The 22,020-nt window shown below is 49.5% G+C and overlaps 7 protein-coding genes across 7 annotated transcripts; 5 read left to right on the top strand and 2 right to left on the bottom strand.

Annotated features, from left to right (window-relative positions):
• Window positions 1–123: 123 nt before the first annotated feature.
• BJY04DRAFT_208291 (cytochrome P450) lies at window positions 124–4,686 on the top strand (the record flags this gene model as incomplete). The annotated part of the gene is made up of 9 exons (XM_073713971.1): window positions 124–165; window positions 222–738; window positions 796–1,388; window positions 1,444–1,574; window positions 1,676–2,319; window positions 2,969–3,165; window positions 3,235–3,432; window positions 3,487–4,551; window positions 4,606–4,686. The coding sequence occupies 9 exons, from the start codon at window positions 124–126 to the stop codon at window positions 4,684–4,686; spliced, it is 3,468 nt and encodes a 1,155-aa protein (XP_073569816.1).
• Window positions 4,687–5,121: 435 nt separating this feature from the next.
• On the bottom strand, window positions 5,122–5,871 carry BJY04DRAFT_219534 (mitochondrial 37S ribosomal protein mS41; the record flags this gene model as incomplete). The annotated part of the gene is made up of 1 exon (XM_073716604.1): window positions 5,122–5,871. The coding sequence occupies one exon, from the start codon at window positions 5,869–5,871 to the stop codon at window positions 5,122–5,124; it is 750 nt and encodes a 249-aa protein (XP_073569815.1).
• Window positions 5,872–6,147: 276 nt separating this feature from the next.
• Window positions 6,148–7,759, top strand: kin28 (TFIIH complex serine/threonine-protein kinase subunit KIN28). The gene is made up of 2 exons (XM_073721163.1): window positions 6,148–6,518; window positions 6,596–7,759. The coding sequence occupies exons 1-2, from the start codon at window positions 6,489–6,491 to the stop codon at window positions 7,607–7,609; spliced, it is 1,044 nt and encodes a 347-aa protein (XP_073569814.1). The 5' UTR covers window positions 6,148–6,488; the 3' UTR covers window positions 7,610–7,759.
• Window positions 7,760–9,685: 1,926 nt separating this feature from the next.
• On the top strand, window positions 9,686–12,569 carry BJY04DRAFT_219532 (putative kinesin family protein (KipA); the record flags this gene model as incomplete). Its single annotated transcript, XM_073716603.1, has 2 exons — window positions 9,686–10,436; window positions 10,504–12,569. The coding sequence occupies 2 exons, from the start codon at window positions 9,686–9,688 to the stop codon at window positions 12,567–12,569; spliced, it is 2,817 nt and encodes a 938-aa protein (XP_073569813.1).
• Window positions 12,570–13,037: 468 nt separating this feature from the next.
• Window positions 13,038–15,982, bottom strand: BJY04DRAFT_208288 (uncharacterized protein; the record flags this gene model as incomplete). The annotated part of the gene is made up of 8 exons (XM_073713970.1): window positions 13,038–14,105; window positions 14,154–14,308; window positions 14,361–14,438; window positions 14,496–14,574; window positions 14,646–14,647; window positions 14,678–15,100; window positions 15,238–15,804; window positions 15,865–15,982. 8 exons carry the CDS (start codon window positions 15,980–15,982, stop codon window positions 13,038–13,040), a joined length of 2,490 nt encoding a protein of 829 aa, XP_073569812.1.
• A 223-nt stretch (window positions 15,983–16,205) lies between these two features.
• Window positions 16,206–18,758, top strand: BJY04DRAFT_192098 (putative ER to Golgi transport protein (Sly41)). The gene is made up of 2 exons (XM_073711744.1): window positions 16,206–16,877; window positions 16,937–18,758. Exons 1-2 carry the CDS (start codon window positions 16,518–16,520, stop codon window positions 18,194–18,196), a joined length of 1,620 nt encoding a protein of 539 aa, XP_073569811.1. The 5' UTR covers window positions 16,206–16,517; the 3' UTR covers window positions 18,197–18,758.
• Window positions 18,759–18,926: 168 nt separating this feature from the next.
• Window positions 18,927–21,897, top strand: BJY04DRAFT_192096 (putative NADH-ubiquinone oxidoreductase, subunit G). Its single transcript, XM_073711743.1, has 7 exons — window positions 18,927–19,151; window positions 19,211–19,234; window positions 19,294–19,345; window positions 19,408–19,422; window positions 19,481–19,503; window positions 19,563–21,444; window positions 21,502–21,897. Exons 1-7 carry the CDS (start codon window positions 19,037–19,039, stop codon window positions 21,605–21,607), a joined length of 2,217 nt encoding a protein of 738 aa, XP_073569810.1. The 5' UTR covers window positions 18,927–19,036; the 3' UTR covers window positions 21,608–21,897.
• Window positions 21,898–22,020: the final 123 nt, after the last annotated feature.

The raw sequence follows: 22,020 nt of genomic DNA, 5'->3' as shown, positions 1-22,020 counted from the left end.
ATACCATTAGACCCATCGAGCTCTTCTTCATTATCTCTGCTATAGATAATTACCTCGCTATTCGGGCGAGTTGAGCTGCTCGTCTCCCACAGCACTTCTCAGTAGAATGTGAGCTGTGGAAACATGGTACCACGCACTGAGAAAAGCTCGCTCAAACGCAGCCGTGTAGGTCTCGATTATTCTATACCCTATTCCCTATTACTAAGATGTTTCTTGCATAGGTTTCCGCAGAGCACGAGCCGCAAGACCAAAAGAAACCCAGGCGGTCCCAGAGAATCAGCTCGCAGCAGCAATCCCAAACTCCAGTGGTACAGTCATACCTCCCTACACCCTTGACGCATCTTGACTCGACCGCTACGGATCTTCGGAAGGAGGTAACCGCTACTCCGCCAAGTCAAGCACGCCTCCAGTCTCCCTCCAATTCGGACATCTACCAGCCGATCTCGTCTCCTCCTGGAGATACCCAAGCCCTTTCACAATTCGTATACCCGCCGAGAGCCTTCGCCGATGAGGTCCAGGATGAAGCTACGGAGGGAGTCTGGGGCTATCTCATTCCACTTGACGATAAGGTCCGGGATGCTCTAGTCTTGCGGAAGCGTGATAGCTGTGAGGACGAGCCCCCCACTTCTAAGCCCAAAGTCAAGAAACCTTCTCAAAAACAGAGCAAAGAATTCAATTCTAAACCAGCACCTGGTCGGCGCCCTGGAGGTTATTTGGTCGGACGCCATCCAGAGTGTGGTGAGTTCTGCTTCTATATCCTGCTCTTGGTATTGGCTTTCTAAATGTATCCTCCAGATCTGGTGCTTAATATTCCCACTATATCCAACCGCCATTTTCTGGTGTTCCCAGAAAACAGAAGAGGGGATACCGTCGCGATCCTAGAGGATCTTTCCAGCAATGGTACCTTCATCAATGATGCAATCGTGGGCCGAAACAAGCATCGTGAACTCGAAGACGGTGATGAAGTCACCATCCTGGACGAGGTGCGGTTCGTTTTTAGATGTCCCCGTACAAAGAACATCAATGGCTTTCGACAGCAGTATCGAGTCCTACAGCAACTCGGCAAGGGTCATTTTGCTACAGTCTATCTTTGCGTGGAACGCGCAACCGGAACACAATACGCGGTGAAAATGTTTGAGAAGCGTACTGGTGATTCGCAAAAGTCCCAAAACGACGCATTGATGCAGGAAATCGGCCTTCTAATGAGCGTCAGCCATCGTAACCTGCTGTGTCTCAAAGATACTTTTGACGAAAGCGACGGAGTATATCTCGTGCTAGAACTTGCGCCTGAAGGTGAACTGTTCAACATGATCATAAGCAAACAGAAGTTCACCGAAAACGAAACTCGCCACATTTTCCTCCAACTCTTTGAGGGTTTGAAGTATCTGGTAAAACCAATCACCTTCTTCGCATGTTGTGGGTCAGGACTAAGTCGATTGGCAGCATGACCGTGGGATTGTTCATCGAGACATCAAGCCCGAGAACATACTTGTTGCTGACAAGCAATTAAGCGTAAAACTTGGAGACTTTGGACTGGCTAAGATAATTGGGGAAGACTCTTTCACAACCACACTGTGAGTTACCCCTCTTGCTTTACTATAAGATGGCTAATCGAGGTCCTTTTATCAACAGTTGTGGTACACCGAGTTGTAAGTACATAAAGCCCCGATTTTAGTTGGTCTGGTGCTAACCAGATAGACGTTGCCCCTGAAATACTACAGGAAACCCGTCGTCGCAAATACTCCAAGGCCGTCGACATCTGGTCACTCGGTGTCGTACTCTATATCTGTCTTTGTGGCTTCCCGCCTTTCTCTGACGAACTTTACACGCCCGAGAACCCCTACACGTTGGCGCAGCAGATAAAGATGGGGCGCTTTGACTATCCATCCCCATACTGGGACTCCGTGGGAGACCCAGCCCTCGACCTCATAGATAGGATGCTTACGGTCGACGTGGACAAAAGAATCTCAGTGGATGAATGTCTTGAGCATCCATGGTTGACAGGCAAGTATCCAAGCCTGGCCGACAGTACAGACGGTCTCACAGACACCTTGAGGAGACTTGACTTCTCTAAAAGGAAGATCGCACGAGAGCGGACGCTCCTCAGCAGTATCAATGACGTGGAAATTAGCCAGCGAAACGCAGGAGCTGGCGCCCCAGTGAAAGTCTATCACAAAAACATCGCTGATCAGCGCCAGCACAATCAGAAGGCCCCAGCTCGACAGCATGGAGGTTCTCCCAATGAGAATAGCGGCCCGAAAGACTTTGTCAATTTGGGTGAGCGCGGTGATCCAGTCTTATTTGAAGAGGACCCAACAAGTCGATACAAATAGGGTTTCTTGATGAAGTTGGGTTTTGTTTCTTGCAACTGTTCTACTTCTGGGGTGCCTGGGTTTGGGAATAGGCTGGGTTTAGGTGTACATACGCATTGGACTCTAGTAATTATTTGCAGAACTGTAAAAATTCAAAATAAATTGCGCTCTATTGCTGGTACATATATAAGTCAATCCCACCCTTACTTGCAAAACATATACTATGTACTGCTAACTAGACATATAGGAAGTTGGAACATTAGTAAAGACAAGAGGATGACTCGCAGGCTGCAGCCCCTGTTGTGGCGTAGTCTCCGTACCTAATAAAGTTGACCTCCAGGATTCCCGTCAGGGCCAGGGGCAAGTGTGGCGCCGATCAGGCTTTGGGGGGCCTACATTTTTCCTCCCCAACTCCACAGGTTGCAGACCTTCACGCTTCGAGTTCGACAACGCAGCCACCCTTCGCAACCCTGTGCTACGCATTCTCGGGGTCCCAAAAGCACCCGCGCCTTTGAATGGATAGCTTTCGTTGAGGATATTGGTTCACCGTCACATCCTGCCAATCTCAAGTCGCTAGCCACACCTTCATTCATTCAAACCAACCAACATGGGGCTCGTCGCCGTTCTCCTCGAGAGCGTTTGTGAACGTTGCTCAGCCCTTTCTGTTTGGGCGCTCTCTGGGCTGGGATTTCTTACTTTTATTGTTCTCGCTGTTGTGCTCAATGTACTGCGACAAATTCTCTTCAAAAATTCAAACGAACCCCCTCTGGTTTTCCATTGGTTTCCCTTCATCGGCAGCACCATTAGCTACGGAATCGACCCCTACAAATTCTTCTTCAGCAGCCGCGCAAAGGTATATTCGTACTTTGGGGCATCTATGGGCTCAATTCTATTGACTCTAATCCTATTTTCTCTAATATAGTATGGCGATATCTTCACCTTTATCCTTCTTGGAAAGAAGACCACAGTTTATCTTGGCACCAAGGGCAATGACTTTATTCTGAATGGGAAGCTCAAAGACGTTTGTGCCGAGGAGGTTTACTCGCCTTTAACCACCCCTGTGTTTGGACGTCACGTTGTGTATGATTGTCCCAACGCGAAGCTTATGGAGCAGAAGAAGGTAAGACGACCTCGATCAAACTCTTTTCAAACAGCCTAGATTAATCACATCCAGTTCGTGAAATTTGGCCTTACCTCCGACGCCCTTCGTTCCTACGTTCGGTTGATCACCGCCGAAGTCGAGGACTTTGCAAAAAAATCGCCAATCCTCCATAATGTGAAAGGCGTCTTCGATGTTTCGAAAACAGTTGCCGAGATCACAATCTATACCGCTTCGCGCTCGCTTCAAGGAAAGGAAGTCCGTGACAAGTTTGATTCGACGTTTGCGGAGCTATATCATGACCTCGACATGGGCTTCGCCCCGATCAACTTCATGCTCCCTTATGCCCCCCTTCCGCACAACCGGAAACGCGACGCTGCCCAGAGAAAGATGACTGAGACGTACACGGAAATTATCAAAGCGCGACGCCAGGCCGGTGATAAGAAAGATTCCGAGGACATGGTTTGGAACCTCATGTCCTGCGTTTACAAGAATGGCACACCCGTCCCAGACCAGGAAATTGCTCACATGATGATCGCACTCCTGATGGCTGGACAACACTCCTCATCGTCGACGCTCTCGTGGATTCTTCTGCACCTCGCCAGGCACCCTGATATTGTGGAGGAACTTTATCAGGAGCAGGTCAATGTCTTGAACTCCGACCTATATTTGACCTACGATGACTTGCAGAAGCTGGAGCTCCACTCCAAGATTATCAAAGAGACTCTTCGCATCCATGCGCCTATCCACTCAATCATCAGAGCGGTCAAGAGTCCTATGCCTGTCCCGGGCACCTCTTACGTCATTCCCACCTCTCACAACGTTCTTTCATCACCTGGCGTTACCGCTCGATCTGAGGAATTCTTCCCGGATCCTCTAAAGTGGGATCCCCACCGTTGGGACGGAAATGCTATCGCCAATACTGCAGAGGATGAGGAGAAAATTGACTATGGTTACGGCCTCGTCAGCAAGGGTACCAATAGCCCTTACCTTCCATTTGGAGCCGGGCGACACAGGTGTATTGGTGAACAATTTGCTTATGTCCAGCTCGTTACAATCACTACGGCTCTTGTGAGGCTGTTCAAGTTCAACACTGTCTCAGAGTCTGACAAACAAAGTATTCCCGAGACGGACTATTCGGTAAGTACTACCTGTACTAGAAACAGCTCTGTACCCTTGCTAATCTGATCGTAGTCCTTGTTCTCAAGGCCCGCTGGAAAGTCGTTCGTGCAATATGAGAAGCGCGACCGCGACACTAAAGAGGGATTATCTTGAGTTTTTTTGGCTAGATCTCGCCCTAAGCACGTCTGTCTCCTCGAAGAAAACTGAATTCTGTGTCATTCTCTTGGAATGAAACAAGGATATCTGCACTATGCACACTTATTGTACTTTAAGCTAGTTTTGCTTCATCCGTCTATATTTAGAGGTCTTACAGATATATTAATAATACTGGATCCAGCTTTTACATGAGAACGCCGGTGATCTACCACTGTCAACCTATGCGGATTTTCGTGGACTACAGCTCATCAGTTTATCAAGAAGAGGCAGATTTACGAGAGCTTCTGCAACTCAAAATTTGGGCAAAGAAGATTTCTATACGGCACTTTGAAATATGTATAGGACAGGATCTAGATCAATACACTTTGATTGAAAACAGCCTATAGTACATGTAAGCATTATTCTACAAACCCAGAGACAAGCCAGCATAACTCAGGCAGCCTTCCTTCTTTCGTCAGCCCTCTTCTTTGCCCTGACTTCTGCCTGTCGTCTCTCGCCACCATCAACCTTGCGTCCCGGCCTGTCCGCCCACATATTGGGAGTGACTTTGATCAAAGCTGCCGTTCCCTTTGATTTCTTGATGGGATTTAAAAATCTCCCCTTGACCTTGACGGTGTCAAAAATTTTCACGCCTTGGTATTTTTTGAGCGGCTTCGACGGGTCGTATGTATAATCGGTGGCATCTGGTGGCAGATTCACGATAACGCGCCGCATCCCCGGAGTTAGAGAAGCAGAATACCTCAGCCTGCGCTTGGGATCGGGCTCTCTTCTCGTAATTGGTTCAACCGACTCCGATACACCGGCGGGAACTTCTACCACTCGTAATTGCGCAACACCGTCCACGACAATGTCGAGATCTCCGCCTGGTCCGTATATGCCCTTCCGAAACCTTTCTCGATGTCGGAGGAGGTAGCGCCGGAGTTTTGCTGGTTCGACTCCTGCTTCTCGCAGCTCGGTAGAGCTTGAGGTGAAAAGTTTTTCCCAGGAGGGAATTTTGCTCTCAAACTTTGTCATGTCGCGGCCGATCACCGTGAGGAAGGTTTTGACATCAGGGATAAACGGCGTCGGTTTTGGGACGGAAATTAGGGGTGACGATGTCTTGTGAATTGCGCGTATGTGTTGTCGAGGTATCTGGAAGGACTTGATCGCCCGGGTGATTGAATAGGGATGATGCATGGCCATTGTGATTTGTTTCTTCAGGTCTCTTACTGATTCGGGGCGGAGTTTGCCTGAGGGATCGAAGGGTTCGCCTTCGGAGCAAGACACCAGAGAGTAGTGTTCAGCGGAAAACTGTTTCCGGGCCAGACAGAAGTATCAGTAAATAAGATAGGGTGAGACGACCTGGGCGTCGTTGGTATACCAGGTGTATCAGATGCGGAGGAAATTTCGGCGGATGCTGAGAACTCTCCGGGATTAATGAAATCCCGACGACCTTCCACATAATCAGTTGACGCATATCAAATTCGAGTCCAGGTCATAGCCTTGTTTACCTTCGGACCAATGCATTTCGTAACTTTGATTTAGGAACTGCTACAACTGAGTTTCATCGAGTTCATTCTTCTTCTCTATGGGCTACTTGGCGCAACTGTCTTAAAAAAATACCCCGGATAAACAACAACCCAAATTATTCGAGACTCAAGAGACAATGGCTGTTTCACCTATGGTTCCCCCCTCACCCTCAGCTACAGCTCACCGAAAGATTGTTGGCAACGGGGGTTCGCTCAATGCTCAGGGGCATGAACCTCCGTCTCAACAATCGCAGCATGCTGCCTCTGATCGCGAGATCACCGAACAGATGAATGATGAGGTCAGACACAAGTACATCAAAGGCACGTTTGTTGGCTCAACTCGATTCCCATCTCAAAGTCATTCTAGATAGCACATACTAACCGTTATTTCAGCAAAGAAACTAGGTGAGGGTACATACGCCGTAGTCTTTCTCGGTCACCTTCGATCCAATCCTTCCTCATTCGTGGCTATCAAGAAAATCAAAGTCAACACAGAATACAGAGACGGACTATCAATGGACGCAATCCGCGAAGTGAAGTATCTGCAGGAGCTCTCCCATCCCAACGTCATTGCGCTTCACGATGTCTTCTCGTCTAAAGACCAGAATTTGAATCTTGTTCTCGAGTATTTACCGCGCGGTGATCTAGAGATGCTGATCAAGGACAGCAATATACATTACGGTGCTGCCGATGTGAAAGCATGGATGGGAATGCTCACCAGGGGTGTCTGGTTTTGTCACGAGAATTTTGTTCTACATCGCGATATCAAGCCAAACAACTTGCTTATTGCCTCAGACGGTGAAGTCAAGCTAGCGGATTTCGGCCTAGCAAGATCGTTTGCAGACCCTTATCTGAACATGACACATCAAGTTATTACACGGTGGTACCGGCCACCTGAACTTCTCTATGGCGCACGCCAGTATTCTGGGGCCGTCGATATCTGGTCCGTGGGAATGGTTTTCGCTGAACTACTCTTGCGGGTTCCATTCGTTGCAGGGAACTCCGATCTTGACCAAGTCACCAAGATTTGCGAAGCTTTCGGGACGCCAACTGAGGAGAATTGGCCTGGTGTGTCGAAGTTGCCGAACTATATTCCGTCCGATAAGAATCACCTCGTGCCCACGCAGGGCCGGGATTTCTTTCTCAGGCAGTTTCCGACAGCAGGCTCTGTTGGCGCAGACCTGCTCATGTCCATGTGTACCTTAGATCCAAGGAGGCGGAGCACCGCCTATCAAGCCCTTCAACACAGTTGGTGGATTACAGAGCCCAGTCCTACGAACAAAGAAGACCTTCCTCAAAAATCCGGGGGTACAAAGAAAATGGGCGACGACTTAACCAGGCGTGGCGGAGAACTTGATGACCAGTTCAAAAATGCTGCGCGACAACTAGATTTTAGCGCAATGAGAGGGTAGTCCAAACATCGATTCCTTTGAGCGAATAGTTCGAGACGCAGTCGGACTCTAGGTTGAGGTCTATAGATTTGGAACCAGACGGAGTAATGAAGAGGCTCAGGCTAGGGTTTGCATTGTACTCGGTGGTCTCAAAACGTGGTAATTATATTTTATTATATGCTGCGGCTGAGAACTACTGCTCAGAGTCGAGAAGCGACACGCTAAAATACAAAGTGGTGCGCTCACACGAAGAATAGTTTTAGTTATCAAAGAGCAAAAGGTCATTTGGACCCGTCTCTAAAGGCAGACTCGAAGAGACAATGAGTTTGTCGGGATTGTGTACATTGAAAGGTAGGAAAATCATATCGGATATCATGGCGCAGCCCATTAAAGCTATGGTGCAACTGGAACAACGCCACCTTGAGGCGTTCAAGAGAAGGAAGCCGAGGAAGTGCACCTGGGCAGGTGAGAGTTGTGCTCGTTCACAACGGGACGGCGATGATTGGCCCCCCTTTCTCTCTTGTATCCTATTCCGCCTGGCGCCAGGGGTAAAATGGGGGCTTGTCGAGGCGCGACTGTCCTCTCATTGGACTTGGCTAGGCACAAATGACTTTTTCTTTCATTAGCATAAATGAGATCAACATATCTATGACCGATCGAGTAAAAAGCTCGTAAAACGACAGCTCAACGGAGATGATGAAAATGTGCTCCCAAGACACCAGGACGGTGGACCTAAACGGTCCAGCCCAATTTGAAATTGCACCGGTTTCCACGCAAAATATGTATCTACCTACGTGAACCAGATCACCGTGCGTGGTGAACCGTATCTACCATAATACGAAATCCAGTCCTCGAATGATATCGGAGTGTTCCCAGGATTTCAATATCAGCTGTCGGGGAAGTCGGACAGGATAAAACAGAGGGATGAGTTCGAAAGGAGATACGTAGTATTGGACGGAGTACATTCCAGATGCAAAGACTGGAAATGAAAGAGAGCGCGTGTGAAGGAAGAAAAGCTTGTAGATAATCTCCAAAGGGGGCGCTCCTTACCTAGTCGAGGAGCACTAACTTAGTACAGTAGTTAGTTAGTTACGGCAAATCTCAGGGGAATCAAATCATCGTCAGAATCAGAGTTGGCCTCTCAAGCTCCAGCCAGCCAGTGTGGGGTGACGACCATTATTGCTGTTCATCCACCACTGTACATATCACAGCAATGTCATATACATCTAGCACTCTTCTCGGTCACAGCTTCCTTAAGCCTGTCTTTTCCCACTCAACATCGCGAGATTGAGGCATACGCGCGAATCCTCCACCCCCTCTCCCCTGGAGGTTTCCTCGCTGCCCTTGACCAGGGGCGACCGTCTAATCCCACTCGCGATTCGCAAGGCCAAACAGCACCACCTTATTTGGCCATTTACAGCGAGACACGGTCCTCGTTGCTTGAGCCCGCTGGACAGTTAGCTCCTGCATTTATTCCAGCAATCACCCCCTTCTTCACTCGTTGCCAGAACCCATCTCTCAGATCCTCCAGCGTCTGCAGTCGCAAAGGCTCGATCAGCCACCGCAACCGATCGACAGCGCGTAATTGCAGGTGCTCAATATTATAACCAACTTGGAGGTTTCGCTACGCTCGGCAAGCGGTTGAAGGATTGGACTTTGCTGCTCACTTCTGTTCTGTTCCCGCCTGGGTGAGTTAACAATCTCGATCTACCTACAGTCCTGAACAACCTCGCGCTGGTCCGAAGTTCGACCTTTCATCCCCACCAACCTCTTTTGTTATCATTTTCCATATCCGATACGAAGATGAAATACCCACAAATCGGATCTTCCGCGTGGACCAAACCCCTACACAGAGTAACGAAAGCTGCGTGGCAGTCTGTTAGCTCTGCTCTTATGCCGCGTCTGGTCGCAGACGGAATACTGCAGCTATGTCTGGAACAGTTTGTCAACTAACTTTGCGCGTATTGCAGATTCCACACGCCAGAGTTTACTCTCATATGTATTTCGTGCATGAGGGGAAACTTAATTTAACTCCGATCTCTCATCATCCATCGCGTACTACACAAATTGCGCTGTTGTTGTTCGCCAAGCTCCCAAATGTCTACACTACCCCAGCCATCGAAGCCGGCTGCCGGCCCCCCACTGGGCGCATTGCCCCAGCTCCCAGCTCCGAAATCAAGGAAGAGTCTACCTGCATCATCTGAGTCTTCCAGGGCGGCTTCTCCCTCCAAATTGCGCACTCCTTCCAGTCCCAGGCCGACAATCAGCAAATCTCCGCTCTCTACCTCATCCACCAACGTCAGCACAGCAAGATCAACATCTGGCGCTAGGGTTCCGAGTAGTCCGGATAAGTCTCTGCGGCGAACAATTAGCATTGCAGCCTTCCCGCAACCGCCTAGGCCAGGGAGTCGCCCTTCCACGGCATCCTCAATGACTGCCGCTCAAGGCTTGCAGTCATCGGGAAGTGTGAGGTCAAAGAGGGGCTCTCGGCCCAGTGTTGGGACAACCAGCCAAAGAAGCTCGAAGACTCATTCGTTGCTGAGCACTGGAGGGGAGGGTCGATCTATCTCCCACGCAGACCTTGAAGGCTCACCATCACAGAGCAGGAGCTCATCTGCCGAAGGGTCATACTCAACAAGCGCCACCACGTTTGAGGACGGCGATGAGGCGACCGGCATATCCAAGTCCAATACTACCAAGTCGAAGGAGACGAAAGGAAATGTTATAGTCAGCGTGAGAGTACGTCCAAACGTCGGCAGCGAAAATTCAGGCAATTCGGAGTGGATGGTTGATGCCCGTAGAGGCTTGCTTGTGTATAATGGGAAAGAAGGCGGCGATTATTACTATGGTAAGTCCTGGTATCCATGTACTAGTTTTCATGGACTAGTCCTTAAGGGCACTTCGCTGATACTCAGCTTTCCGCCGTTCAGATAACCTTTTTTCGGCAATTGAAAACAACGCTCGTGTCTACGACTCCGCTGCCAAACGCCTGGTACGGAGGGTCATGGAAGGATACCACGGCACTGTTTTCGCTTATGGTATGACAGGAACTGGAAAGACGTTCTCTATGCAAGGAACTGCGACATCTCCTGGAGTGATACCGTTGGCTATCACGGATATCTTCTCCTTTATCAGGGAAACGCCGCATCGGGAATTCTTGCTTAGGGTCAGCTATCTTGAGATCTACAATGAAAAGATCCACGACTTGCTCTCGGCTTCCACTGTGGGAGCTGCTGCCCAGCAAGAAGAGATCAAGCTGCGTGAAGACAGCAAACGAGGCGTGTATGCAACACCTCTAAAAGAAGAGATTGTCCAAAGCCCAACACAACTTCTTCGCGTTATCGCAAGGGGTGATCATGCAAGAAGGACCGGTAGCACTCAGTTCAACGCTCGTAGCTCGCGAAGCCATGCAGTGGTTCAGATTGTTGTCGAGAGTAGAGAGCGAGTGCCCGCGGGGACCACCCAGGACAGAAGATCAGGTCTGGCCCCAGGTGGTGTTCGAGTATCGACGCTCAGTCTGATCGATCTTGCCGGTTCAGAGCGGGCAGCTGAAGACAAGGAACGTCGCACGGAGGGTGCGCACATTAATAAGAGCCTTCTTACCCTGGGAACTATCATATCTCGGCTATCAGAGACGAAAGACAAGTCTGGTCCTGCGGCCGATAAGGAGGGAAAGCACCTGCCTTTCCGTGACAGTAAACTCACAAGATTACTACAGCCAGCCTTATCCGGGAATTCACTTGTCAGTATTCTTTGCACTGTGCAATTGAGCAGTTCCACAAATGCAAATGCCGGCGAAACCTTGAACACCCTGAAGTTTGCCGCGCGGGCTAAAAACAACATTGTCAGCCATGCCAAACGGGCAGAGGAGGCGTTTGGCGGTGGCGGTGGGGACGCAGGCAGTCGTGTACTACTCGAGCGCTATCGAATGGAAATTCAGGCTCTGCGCGGCCAGCTCGAGAGCCAGACAAAAGTTCAAGCAGAAAAGGAGTTGAAACTGGAAGAACAAAAATTAGAGCAGGAAGCGCACGAACGGCATGAGGAGCAGATGCTTGAAATGCAACTAGCTCGAACTGCGCTGAAGGAGCGTATAGAGCATCTTAATCGCCTCATTCTATGTTCGAAATCCACAGGCGTCAACACGCAGGGTGCCATTCAAGCCCTTGGCCGACTGTCCAGGTTATCTTCTCTTGACCCGGGGTCCCGCTCTTTACGCTCGTCCGTGAGTCAGTCAACACTGGGGGCATATGGACATCCATCTATGCGCCCAGTTTCATTCCTTTCCGTCAATAGCCAAGATTTCTCCATGAATATACCTCTTGGTAATGACGATGAGGAGGATACAATGGGCGAGTTCGCGGACGGGAAGGCAAGCGCTCAAAGACAAATTACCGCTCTTCAGGCCGACCTGACCGATAAGAACCGGTATATTGCAACCTTGGAGAGGCGTTTGCTTCAGGCCCGGCGATCGAGTCACTCCCGTATGTCTATGGGTATCAAATCCACCACTTCATCCATAGACAACTCCGACCTCATGGCGCAACTTCGAGAAAAAGATATGGAAATCAATGAACTTCGCCTTCAACTGGACGACAAGGACCGGATGCTCACAGCCCTCCGGTCTGCCGCCCGCCATCGTGACCTGGCTCAACTCACCCTGGATACCCAAGCGGCTACCACCAAGGACAAGCCTGGGTCTCCAATTCAGGAATCGCCGGTCCCCGACTCTGCTGTTAACCGTCTGACTCCGCCAGCTGAGGTGGACACGAGCGCGAAGAGGAAGAGTATGGATGAAGTATCGCGAATACTCGATGAAATGATTCAAGATCGAGTTGAGAGCGGTCACTTGATAAAAGGTTCGCGTGGGAGCGTCCGAGTCGCCCCAGAAAGCCGAAGGACATCAGAGTCCAACGCCCCCGTCGCTGGCCTCAACACGGCACCCCCGAGTTCAACTCTGCCACACCATCGTCAGGAAGCCTAGTTCCGCCTATCCTTTCATAAGGTGTGACTCGTCGCAATGACTATGAGTCGAAACTCAGAACAAGACTCGGTGTCTATCATACCCCCAAGTTCTTGTCCATATCTTTTTGCGCGCCCGATGTTTGATGTCGATGTTATCTTTCTTCGCTTCTTTTATGTCACCAGATACCCAAATTGTCTTTCTATATGCCTATTGCTTCGTTGAATGATTATTGTTCTTATACTATCTCGGTTGCAAGCCCAGCTTCCTACGTTTTGAGCTCATTATTGACGAAAACGAAGATAATTACATATATGAAGACAATGACCAATTTAACTATCATCAGTCCAGTTTTCTGCACATTTCTGCTGCTCTTTTTTTCGTCCTTAAATTTAGTGGATTATTTGTATTTCAACGAACCCCTGCTAAGAGTTGCACTTGAGACCATTCAGACCCGTTATTCAAGATTGGCAGCAGGTATACATAATACTACCTACCAGCCATTTGCGATATATGATGCTGCGGAGATCTGCCAGAACTTGTCAAATGGCCGGCAGCATCTAGCCCTGCATGGCCCTTCCACCGGGAATTGCCACCGAGGATCACAAACTCGGGCTGTCCGGCGCCTGTAAGTGTAGGGACGAGACGTGCGACCTGCTTGAGGCCGTCCAAATCTGTGCCCCAAATTATCAATTCCAGCCTTTCGTTTCCTAAAGGGTGGAGAAATAGAGCGCCCATGGCCGGCTTGGGTTCAAAGGTGAACTTTTGGCAGTTTTGGTCAGGTCTGATATGCCAGTTCTCGCTAGCCTCTATTTGAGCTGGAGAGCATCCTTGATGGATGATCACACGTCTATTGGACACACGGATTGGATAGCCCGAGAAGGTCGAGTGGGATACTTCATTAGCCAAAGATAGGGTGATGACATTTCCAGGCATGGTCTCATTGAGTGGAGAACATTCGGCCGTGATGCTTGAATCGGCAGCGAAATATTGCAAAAGATTGCGGCAGATTTGGAGGGCTACCTGGTCGGTACCAGCTGAGCATGTTCGTATAGTAAAGCTCCCCAGAGTGCGCAAGATGGCATCCAATGCGCCGACCTGGCGGCCATATCTTTGAGAAATGGCCTGCCAGCGAATTTGCCTGGAACTCGTCCATCTTTCATCGGCGTCCCTAACAAACCACGTAGATTCGCACTCCGTCGCAGTGATCTTGAACTGGGTATCTGCATCCTCAAGGACCAAGACAATATGCCTCTGAAACCCACAGACCCTAGCCGCGATGTGAAAACGATGGATGTTCTGCGTCCGAAGTTGCCAAATACCTTGCCGTATGTTCCTTTGCACATGCAGTCGACCAAACCTATCTGGAGATTGTAGCTGGTCTACACATATTCCTCTGCAGATAGAGTCTCCCAAAGGCGGTATATTGATAGTGTAATACTCTGGGATGTTGTTCTTTTTCAACCGTAACGATTTCTCATAGAATCTAAGAAGTCTCGAGGTTAAGACACCGTCAAACCAGTGACTTGTATTAGGCAACTCGACATACTCGGATGGCTAGCCTGTTCTGTCGAGTAGGTCATGCATAAGACGTGAATTGTAAACAGGAACATTTGTGTCAGCCGCTCCATGCTGTTGCAATATCGGGATACCGGCAGCATTGTCTAGCAAAAGCTCGTGCTTGAAACTACCCCTTGACCGATAGAGGATTGATGAGAGCAGAGGCTCGGATTCGTGCCACATATTATACGGGACATAATCTATGATAATAAGTACCAGTAACGGCCGACAGTGAGTGCTACTATGGCTTACTTTCAATGGATGTATACCCCGACACAGGGGCAACGGCAAAAACGTTATCAGGATAATGCGTGGCAAGAAACCACGCACCTTGGCATACATATTAGGTGAGCAGAAAGCACTGTATACTCAGAAGGTTCTATGTACCTCCGTTTGAATGGCCAACAACCATCCAATCTTCAACCAAGACCCCAGGGCCGTTCCAGCCGACAGCCTCCATCCAGGGCTAAATTGCCCCCAGGACAGCTTTAAGTCAGCAACACCCCAGATATCTGTGAGTGAAGTGTTGTTAATCACAGCTATAAAATAGAGGGTTTAAAGCTACTCACGCCAATCATCACCGCTCCAGGAGGTAACGCCGCTAGGGATCAGAACCCACGCGCAGAGACCATACGCCGCATCCAGCATCTCGCGTGCTCGTGTACTATCAGCGTCGAGGCCCGCTCCATGCAGACCTATCATAACAGGTAGAGATACACTGGTTCGGGAAAAGCCACAGGCGGAATCTGAAGGTGGTGGGCGTAAAGTAGCATAGGAAACAATACCTGCTGGGTGCTTATAAGTGAGTCTCTGTACCTGAGATAATGATCTTGTCTCAAATATCACACGAAACGACTGGACCTGGGGTATGCCTTGGGAAGCACGGTAGTGGATGTTGATTATGGCATCACCGCGTGTCCCGGTTTCTGGTGCAAGCTGAAAAGCCAGTGGTCGAATCTGAAATGGTGCAAGGAGCAAAGGTGCGTCTAGAGCTATGGGACACTAGTTCCTGTTATCATTCATTTTTCTACAACGAGGAAGATCATGTCACTGACATTTAAAGAATCGAGGTAAATGACCTCTACCCATTCAGCGGCATTGTTCTGTACGTTTACTGACGCCCAAGTGCTCCCGAGTTTCCAATCAGTGGCTTCGGGTATTAGAAGGCTTTGCTCATCGATGGCCAGCATTCCATGGCGTACTTCTACCTCGAGCACGGCATCTAACACGGGATGACCTTCACCACCCATAGTTCGAACATCACGAATGAGCCGTAGTTCGATAACATGCTCGCCGGGAGCGAGGGTTACTATCAGCGGCGCCCTGCGGTAGCTGTAAAAGTCGCCGCCGAAATGCCGTTGCCCATCGATGGAGAATTCCAGGATACCGTCTGTGAAAACTGCAAAGGTCTGATTATCGGACCCATTCAAGTGTAGATAGCCACGGCTCCAGTCCTGATACTGTAGTGCTGACCATCCGTAGACCGATTGAAGAAATCCCCATTCCACATTTGGAAAACTTATTTGAAGAGTGGCTCTACTCCTACCTCCAGGGCTGTCTGTCACGTTCGCCCTTGCTATACCCCATTCCACGTGCCCACCACTGGCGAGGGGACTAGTGAAGTTTGCTCTCTCCTCAAACGAGATTTTACTGAATCCGCCCCAGTACTCAAGCGGGTCTGCTCCCCAGATAGCTTCTTCAAGCGCAAATTGGGTTGGTACTTTGGGCGAGTTCTTGAGTTGGGTCGAGTACTAACCTCGTGTCCCGCATCGGAAAACACCAAGAATACGCCATTCGTTCGAGAGTGTAACATTGAAGAGCTTAGTGTTGGATGGAGAGTGAAATAATGATGTGTGGGATGGTGCATATAGCATTATTATGCCCCACAGAATACCGTAGAGTATGCAGATGGTACTAGCTCTGAAGAACATATTCACAACCACCTGCTTGGAGGGTAGATAGAAAGTTGGGGCTATTTTGCCTGTTGCCAACTTGCTTGCTATCTACTCGAGTATGACTGGCCAATTATGGATTCGTCATCTCGCCTCGCACTAGTACCAAAGCGTACGCTCCCGGGTCGGGTGGACTACCTAAGGACCGTTAACGATGCGACAATCTGGCCAAATAGTCACTTGTATGTTCAGTTCCAGGATTTCTTCCAAGGCATACTCCCTGCAGCTCTAGGTCACCAATCTACACGGACCTTGAATTGACCCTGATACACAGCAACTCCTGACCGAGAACTACGTACGCTTGCAGCGTCTCATTCAGCTATCGATCACCCAGGACTGCCCCCCGGACAACTTAACATCCCCGACTCCGAATCGCATTTCTGAGTTTGCGTCGTGTCGTGCGAAGCGCTCGGTTTGCGGGGCGCTCCTTGCGTGGGACACTCACTTTCCAGGGGAAATGACCACGACGACTGTGACTGGCACTACAGGGCGGCGCGCTTCAATACGACAACCGGACCTGCAAACCTCGGTGAAAGTGTCCAATTCACAACAGATGGCCAGCCCCATTGACAAATTCCCACCGTTTCACGATACGCATCATGACCCCAACGAGTCGCAAGTCTTTCATCCAAACTCCACAATCAAGTATGCACCAAGTGATCGCTGGAACTACCGACCAGGCCGGGATCAGAAGCGGAAGCCGAGAAAGAGCATCAGTGAAACCATCAGTGCAATCAGGACACGCAATGGCAGTGTCAGCGCGAATGCCCAAGATCTAGCGCAAGCTCTCAAAGCCCCTGTCTCTTACAGGTTGATAGTACGATCCAATGCCCCCGTGTGCGTCTCCATCGATAGCAAGCGCTTACTCCTCCGCAGATGCTATGCCTTGTCTGGTATACTACGTCGGCGTTAACGAACACTTCTTCGAAATCTATCCTGAACGCGCTACCAAAGCCAATTACGTTGACAGTTATCCAATTCGCCTTCGTATCGTTCTGGTGCTTGCTACTTTCGTACCTATCTTCTGTGCTACCGTGGCTCAAGACTAGTGTACCGGCACTCAAAAACAATATCCGTCCCCCATCGCGCGACGTTATAATGACCGCGCTACCGCTTGCGGTCTTTCAACTAGCAGGCCATATTCTGAGCTCCATGGCCACCTCACAAATCCCTGTTTCACTAGTGCATACTATCAAGGGCCTCTCGCCCTTGTTCACCGTTATAGCGTACCGTTTCTTCTTTCGCATCCGTTATGCCCGGGCAACATATCTATCACTGGTGCCACTAACTCTAGGCGTCATGCTTGCCTGCTCCACTGGATTCTCCACAAATTTCTTCGGCATCCTCTGCGCCCTGGTTGCCGCGTTAGTTTTTGTGTCCCAGAATATTTTCTCAAAAAAGCTCTTCAACGAGGCAGAACGTGCGGAGACAGATATGCAGTCCGCTGGCCGTCGGAAACTGGACAAACTAAACCTTCTCTACTATTGCTCTGGATTGGCTTTCCTACTGACGCTGCCCATCTGGTTCGTCACCGAGGGATATCCCTTGTTTTTCGACGTGATGCAGGATGGCGCCATCTCCCTCACCAATAAAGCCGGATCCTTGGACCATGGTGCTCTGTTTCTGGAGTTTGTCTTCAATGGAGTGTCCCACTTCGCTCAGAATATCCTGGCCTTTGTCCTCCTTTCCATGATTTCGCCAGTGTCTTATTCTGTGGCATCACTCATCAAGAGGGTGTTTGTGATTGTCGTTGCCATCGTCTGGTTTGGCAACTCCACTACCTCCATTCAAGGTTTCGGTATTGCCTTGACATTCCTTGGACTTTACCTTTACGATCGCAATAGTCATGACGACGTTGCAGACCAAAGGGCGAACGCCGATCACTTCCAGTCCAAAAGCACAGTGCTCCCTCTTAATGCGCGCACGACGAACAAGGCCTGGGACTCTAATGGCTACGCTTTCCCTCAAGGCCGGCCAAACGGTCATCATGTCCCGGATCATCAATTACCAACCCCTGGGAGCTTAAAGAAGGAGGATGGCATTGGCCATGCTCGCCCACGAGCAAGTAGCAGCACAAAAGCATGGCTGCCGCCGGGTACGAAACAGCAGACGACATGGCAAGCAAGTGACTCCTAAGCCCCAATTGTTCTCCGCCATTCGCTTCATCATTGCCTACTCATTCTGTTCGAATAGGAATATTTTTTATTGTACAATCATATGGATCAATGGCATTATAGAGGCTTGAAGAATCTCGACTCCCGCAGCATTTCCAACTGCGCGTATGTGTTCATCGTTACTTGTAGGCGTGGGATAGGTAAAGCTTAGAGCATGTCATAATATACCACTGTTCTGTCAGGCGCGCATAATAGACCAGTGGGCGGTGGCAGATACGTATAAAAAACAACCTCACTAAACATAGGTAATTATCAAGACTTTCGGTGTTCTGGTGATCTTGTTGATCTGAGGAGTCTCTATTTGATAGCGCGCAGATGGAAATAATGTGGGGGGATTATTCTGTAAAATGTACGCGCTGTGGTAAAGGAGATTGATCTTCAGAAGGCGCTCTTACCAGTAAACCAGTGAGAACAACCCTCAGGAGCTCCAGCTCAGTGCATCTTGCTCTTGGATCATGATGCAGAGGAAGTAGGGACTAAAACTGCCCTGCCACCTACAATAAAACATGCCCGTGAAATGAGATGGGAGAGAAAAGAAAGAAAGAAATGTAAAATAGATTCGCTGAGAAACAATAAAAAGGCTTTGGTCCGGATTAATAGCTGCCCCGAATTCCCGAGCCAATCATGGAGCGGCAATTTGCGAGTGACGCTGGGCCCGGCTGGAGAGAATCCCAACGCCAAAAGTGCTTTGACCAAGAGATACCAGCTGCTCCTCAAGCTGCACATTCGCCGCTTGAGTACACGTCCCCTCCATACACCCTCTCAATCTTCTTCCTCCCCTCCTGCCTCCATCTTATACAATATGCGGCCGCAGCTTTTCCGCGCGGCCGCCCGGTCTGCCCGGGTCTCAAAGGTCAACGCTGGCAGGACCTTTGCAACGACAATCCCTCGCTCTGCTGAGGTGGAACTCACAATTGGTACGCAACTGGCCCCTATTCAAGCTACTTAGCTCAGTTACTGACTATTTACGGTTTAGATGGCAAGAAGGTCTCAGTGGAAGGTAACGTTGATCTCCGGTGTGAACCGTGCCTGGAGAACGGTACTTACTCTACTACGCAGCTGGCTCAGCTCTTATCCAAGCATGTGAGAAGGCTGGAGCGACAATCCCTAGGTACATCTCAAGACATGCCACACAGTTCTATTTTTGGATAAAAAGCTAACACTCTCGGGCAGATACTGTTACCATGAGTACGACCTTATCCCTCCTCCCCTACTCTGAAGTTTCAGTTACTAATGCATCTTCCAGAAAATTAATGATCGCAGGAAACTGTATGTCTCGTATTGGGTGTTCCTTTTACCGCGAATGCACTGACCTTTGACTGTTCTAGGCCGTATGTGTCTCGTCGAAGTCGAAAGAGCCCCGAAACCCGTTGCATCATGTGCTTGGCCGGTTCAGCCCGGTATGGTTGTCAAAACAGATTCCCCATTGGTACATAAAGCCAGAGAGGGTGTAATGGAGTTCTTGCTGGCCAACCATCCTCTTGATTGCCCAATCTGTGACCAGGGAGGAGAGTGTGATTTGCAAGATCAGTCAATGCGCTACGGTGCAGACCGCGGACGTTTCCACGAACTAGGTGGCAAACGTGCTGTCGAAGATAAGAATATTGGTCCCTTGGTTAAGACATCGATGAATAGGTGCATTCAGTGCACTCGTTGTGTCCGATTCATGAACGATGTTGCTGGTGCCCCCGAACTTGGAACTTCCGGCCGAGGAAACGAAATGCAAATTGGAACCTATCTAGAAAGGAACCTAGACACCGAGCTTTCTGGTAACATTATTGATCTCTGCCCCGTGGGCGCCCTGACGTCGAAGCCTTACGCCTTCCGTGCTCGCCCGTGGGAGCTAAAGCACACCGAATCCATTGATGTACACGACGCTCTAGGCTCCAACGTCCGGATAGACAGCCGCGGTATGGAGGTGATGCGTGTCTTGCCCAGACTTAATGATGATATTAATGAGGAATGGATCAACGACAAATCTCGTTTTGCATGCGATGGTCTCAAGACCCAAAGACTTACCACTCCCTTGATTCGCCAGGAAGGGAAGTTTGTCCCTGTAACCTGGGAACAGGCCCTCAGTGAGATCGCTTCCGCCCATCGGAAACTTCAATTAAAGGAAAACGAGTTTAAAGCCATCACTGGACAGCTCGTGGATGCCGAAACCATGGTTGCCATGAAGGACCTGGCTAACAAACTTGGCTCTGATAATCTCGCTTTGGATCAACCCGGCGGAAGCTCACCCATTGCCCACGGTATCGACATCCGTTCGAACTACCTCTTCAACTCTAAGATATACGGAATTGAGGAGGCAGATGCCATTCTTTTAGTCGCAACAAATCCACGTCACGAGGCTTCTGTTCTCAACGCTCGCATCCGCAAGCAATACCTCCGCTCTGATCTTGAGGTTGGTCTTGTGGGAGAGTCATTTGAGAGCACATTCGATTTTGAATACCTCGGTGTCGACGTGGCTGCTCTGAAGGCTGCTCTTTCTGGTGAATTTGGCAAGAAGCTGGCTTCCGCTAAGCGGCCTATGATCATCGTCGGCAGTGCTGCAGCTGAGCATGAGAACGCCAAGGCGATTTTTGAGGCAGTGGGTAGCTTTGTAGAGAAGCATGCCAGCACCTTCAACACGTCGGAGTGGCAGGGTTATAACGTCCTTCAGCGCGCTGCATCTCGTGCGGCTGCATACGAGATCGGCTTCACCACGCCTTCTCCAGAGGTTGCGCAGACAAAGCCCAAGATGGTTTGGCTATTGGGTGCAGACGAGGTTTCCCAGTCTGAAATCCCTAATGACGCATTTGTAGTCTACCAGGGACACCATGGTGACCGCGGTGCCCAAATTGCGGATGTTGTTTTGCCAGGCGCCGCATATACTGAAAAATCAGGCACCTATATCAACACAGAAGGCCGCGTCCAGGTCACGCGCGCGGCCGTCTCAATGCCCGGTGCTTCCCGTGACGACTGGAAGATCATCCGTGCCGCCAGCGAATTTCTCAACACTCCTCTCGCTTACGATGATATCGAAGCTCTCCGCGATCGTATGGAGGAGATTAGTCCCGTTATGCGTCGCTATGATGTTGTTGAGCCTGCTTCCCTAGTCCAGCTGAGCAAGGTTCAATTGGTCGACCAAAACAAGGGGACCCAGGTAACCAACACACCTTTCAAGAAGGTGATTGAAGATTTCTATTTTACAGATTCTATCTCGAGAAGGTAAGGCCGACAATATATCAACTTTTCATGATACATATGTCACTAACCACGTCACAGTTCACCAACAATGGCTCGTTGCTCGGCGGCCAAGGCTTCTGGAAACCCTGATGTAAACTACCTATCCACAGGTGGTGAAGTGTCTCCTCAACACATGTATGGTTAAAAAAAAAAACCTCGTGTGCCACGATCACTGTGGCTCACTTTGTTTGTTCGTGTTTTATCCAGGCGTTGTTGTAACACCTAACCATTGTTATTGGTCTCTGTTTAATTGTATTTTTTGCTTCTACGCCTTTTCCAAGTGTTTCCATTTCCCCTTTTGGTCGAGGTCAAAGCCATCAAAAGGGACCAATCTGTACATAAGATTAAAATGATCGGCTTTAGGGAATAGATAAGCTTTCTGGGATGGTCTAAATTATGCAGTCAAGGTCCATGGGTATAGTAGACTGCTTTCAAGAACTAGCAATCATTTTATCATGCATAAAGCTTCGCCCACTACATGACCAAAGAAAATGCCCCACGCTGCCGGTGACCAGAGAACACAGTAGCAAGCAACCAAATGAAGTAAACTGACAAAAT

Source organism: Aspergillus karnatakaensis, assembly GCF_047715665.1.
Source record: "Aspergillus karnatakaensis strain CBS 102800 unplaced genomic scaffold BJY04scaffold_33, whole genome shotgun sequence".
Classification (NCBI taxonomy): Eukaryota; Fungi; Ascomycota; class Eurotiomycetes; order Eurotiales; family Aspergillaceae; genus Aspergillus; species Aspergillus karnatakaensis.
This window is presented reverse-complemented; position numbering and strand designations above follow the sequence as displayed.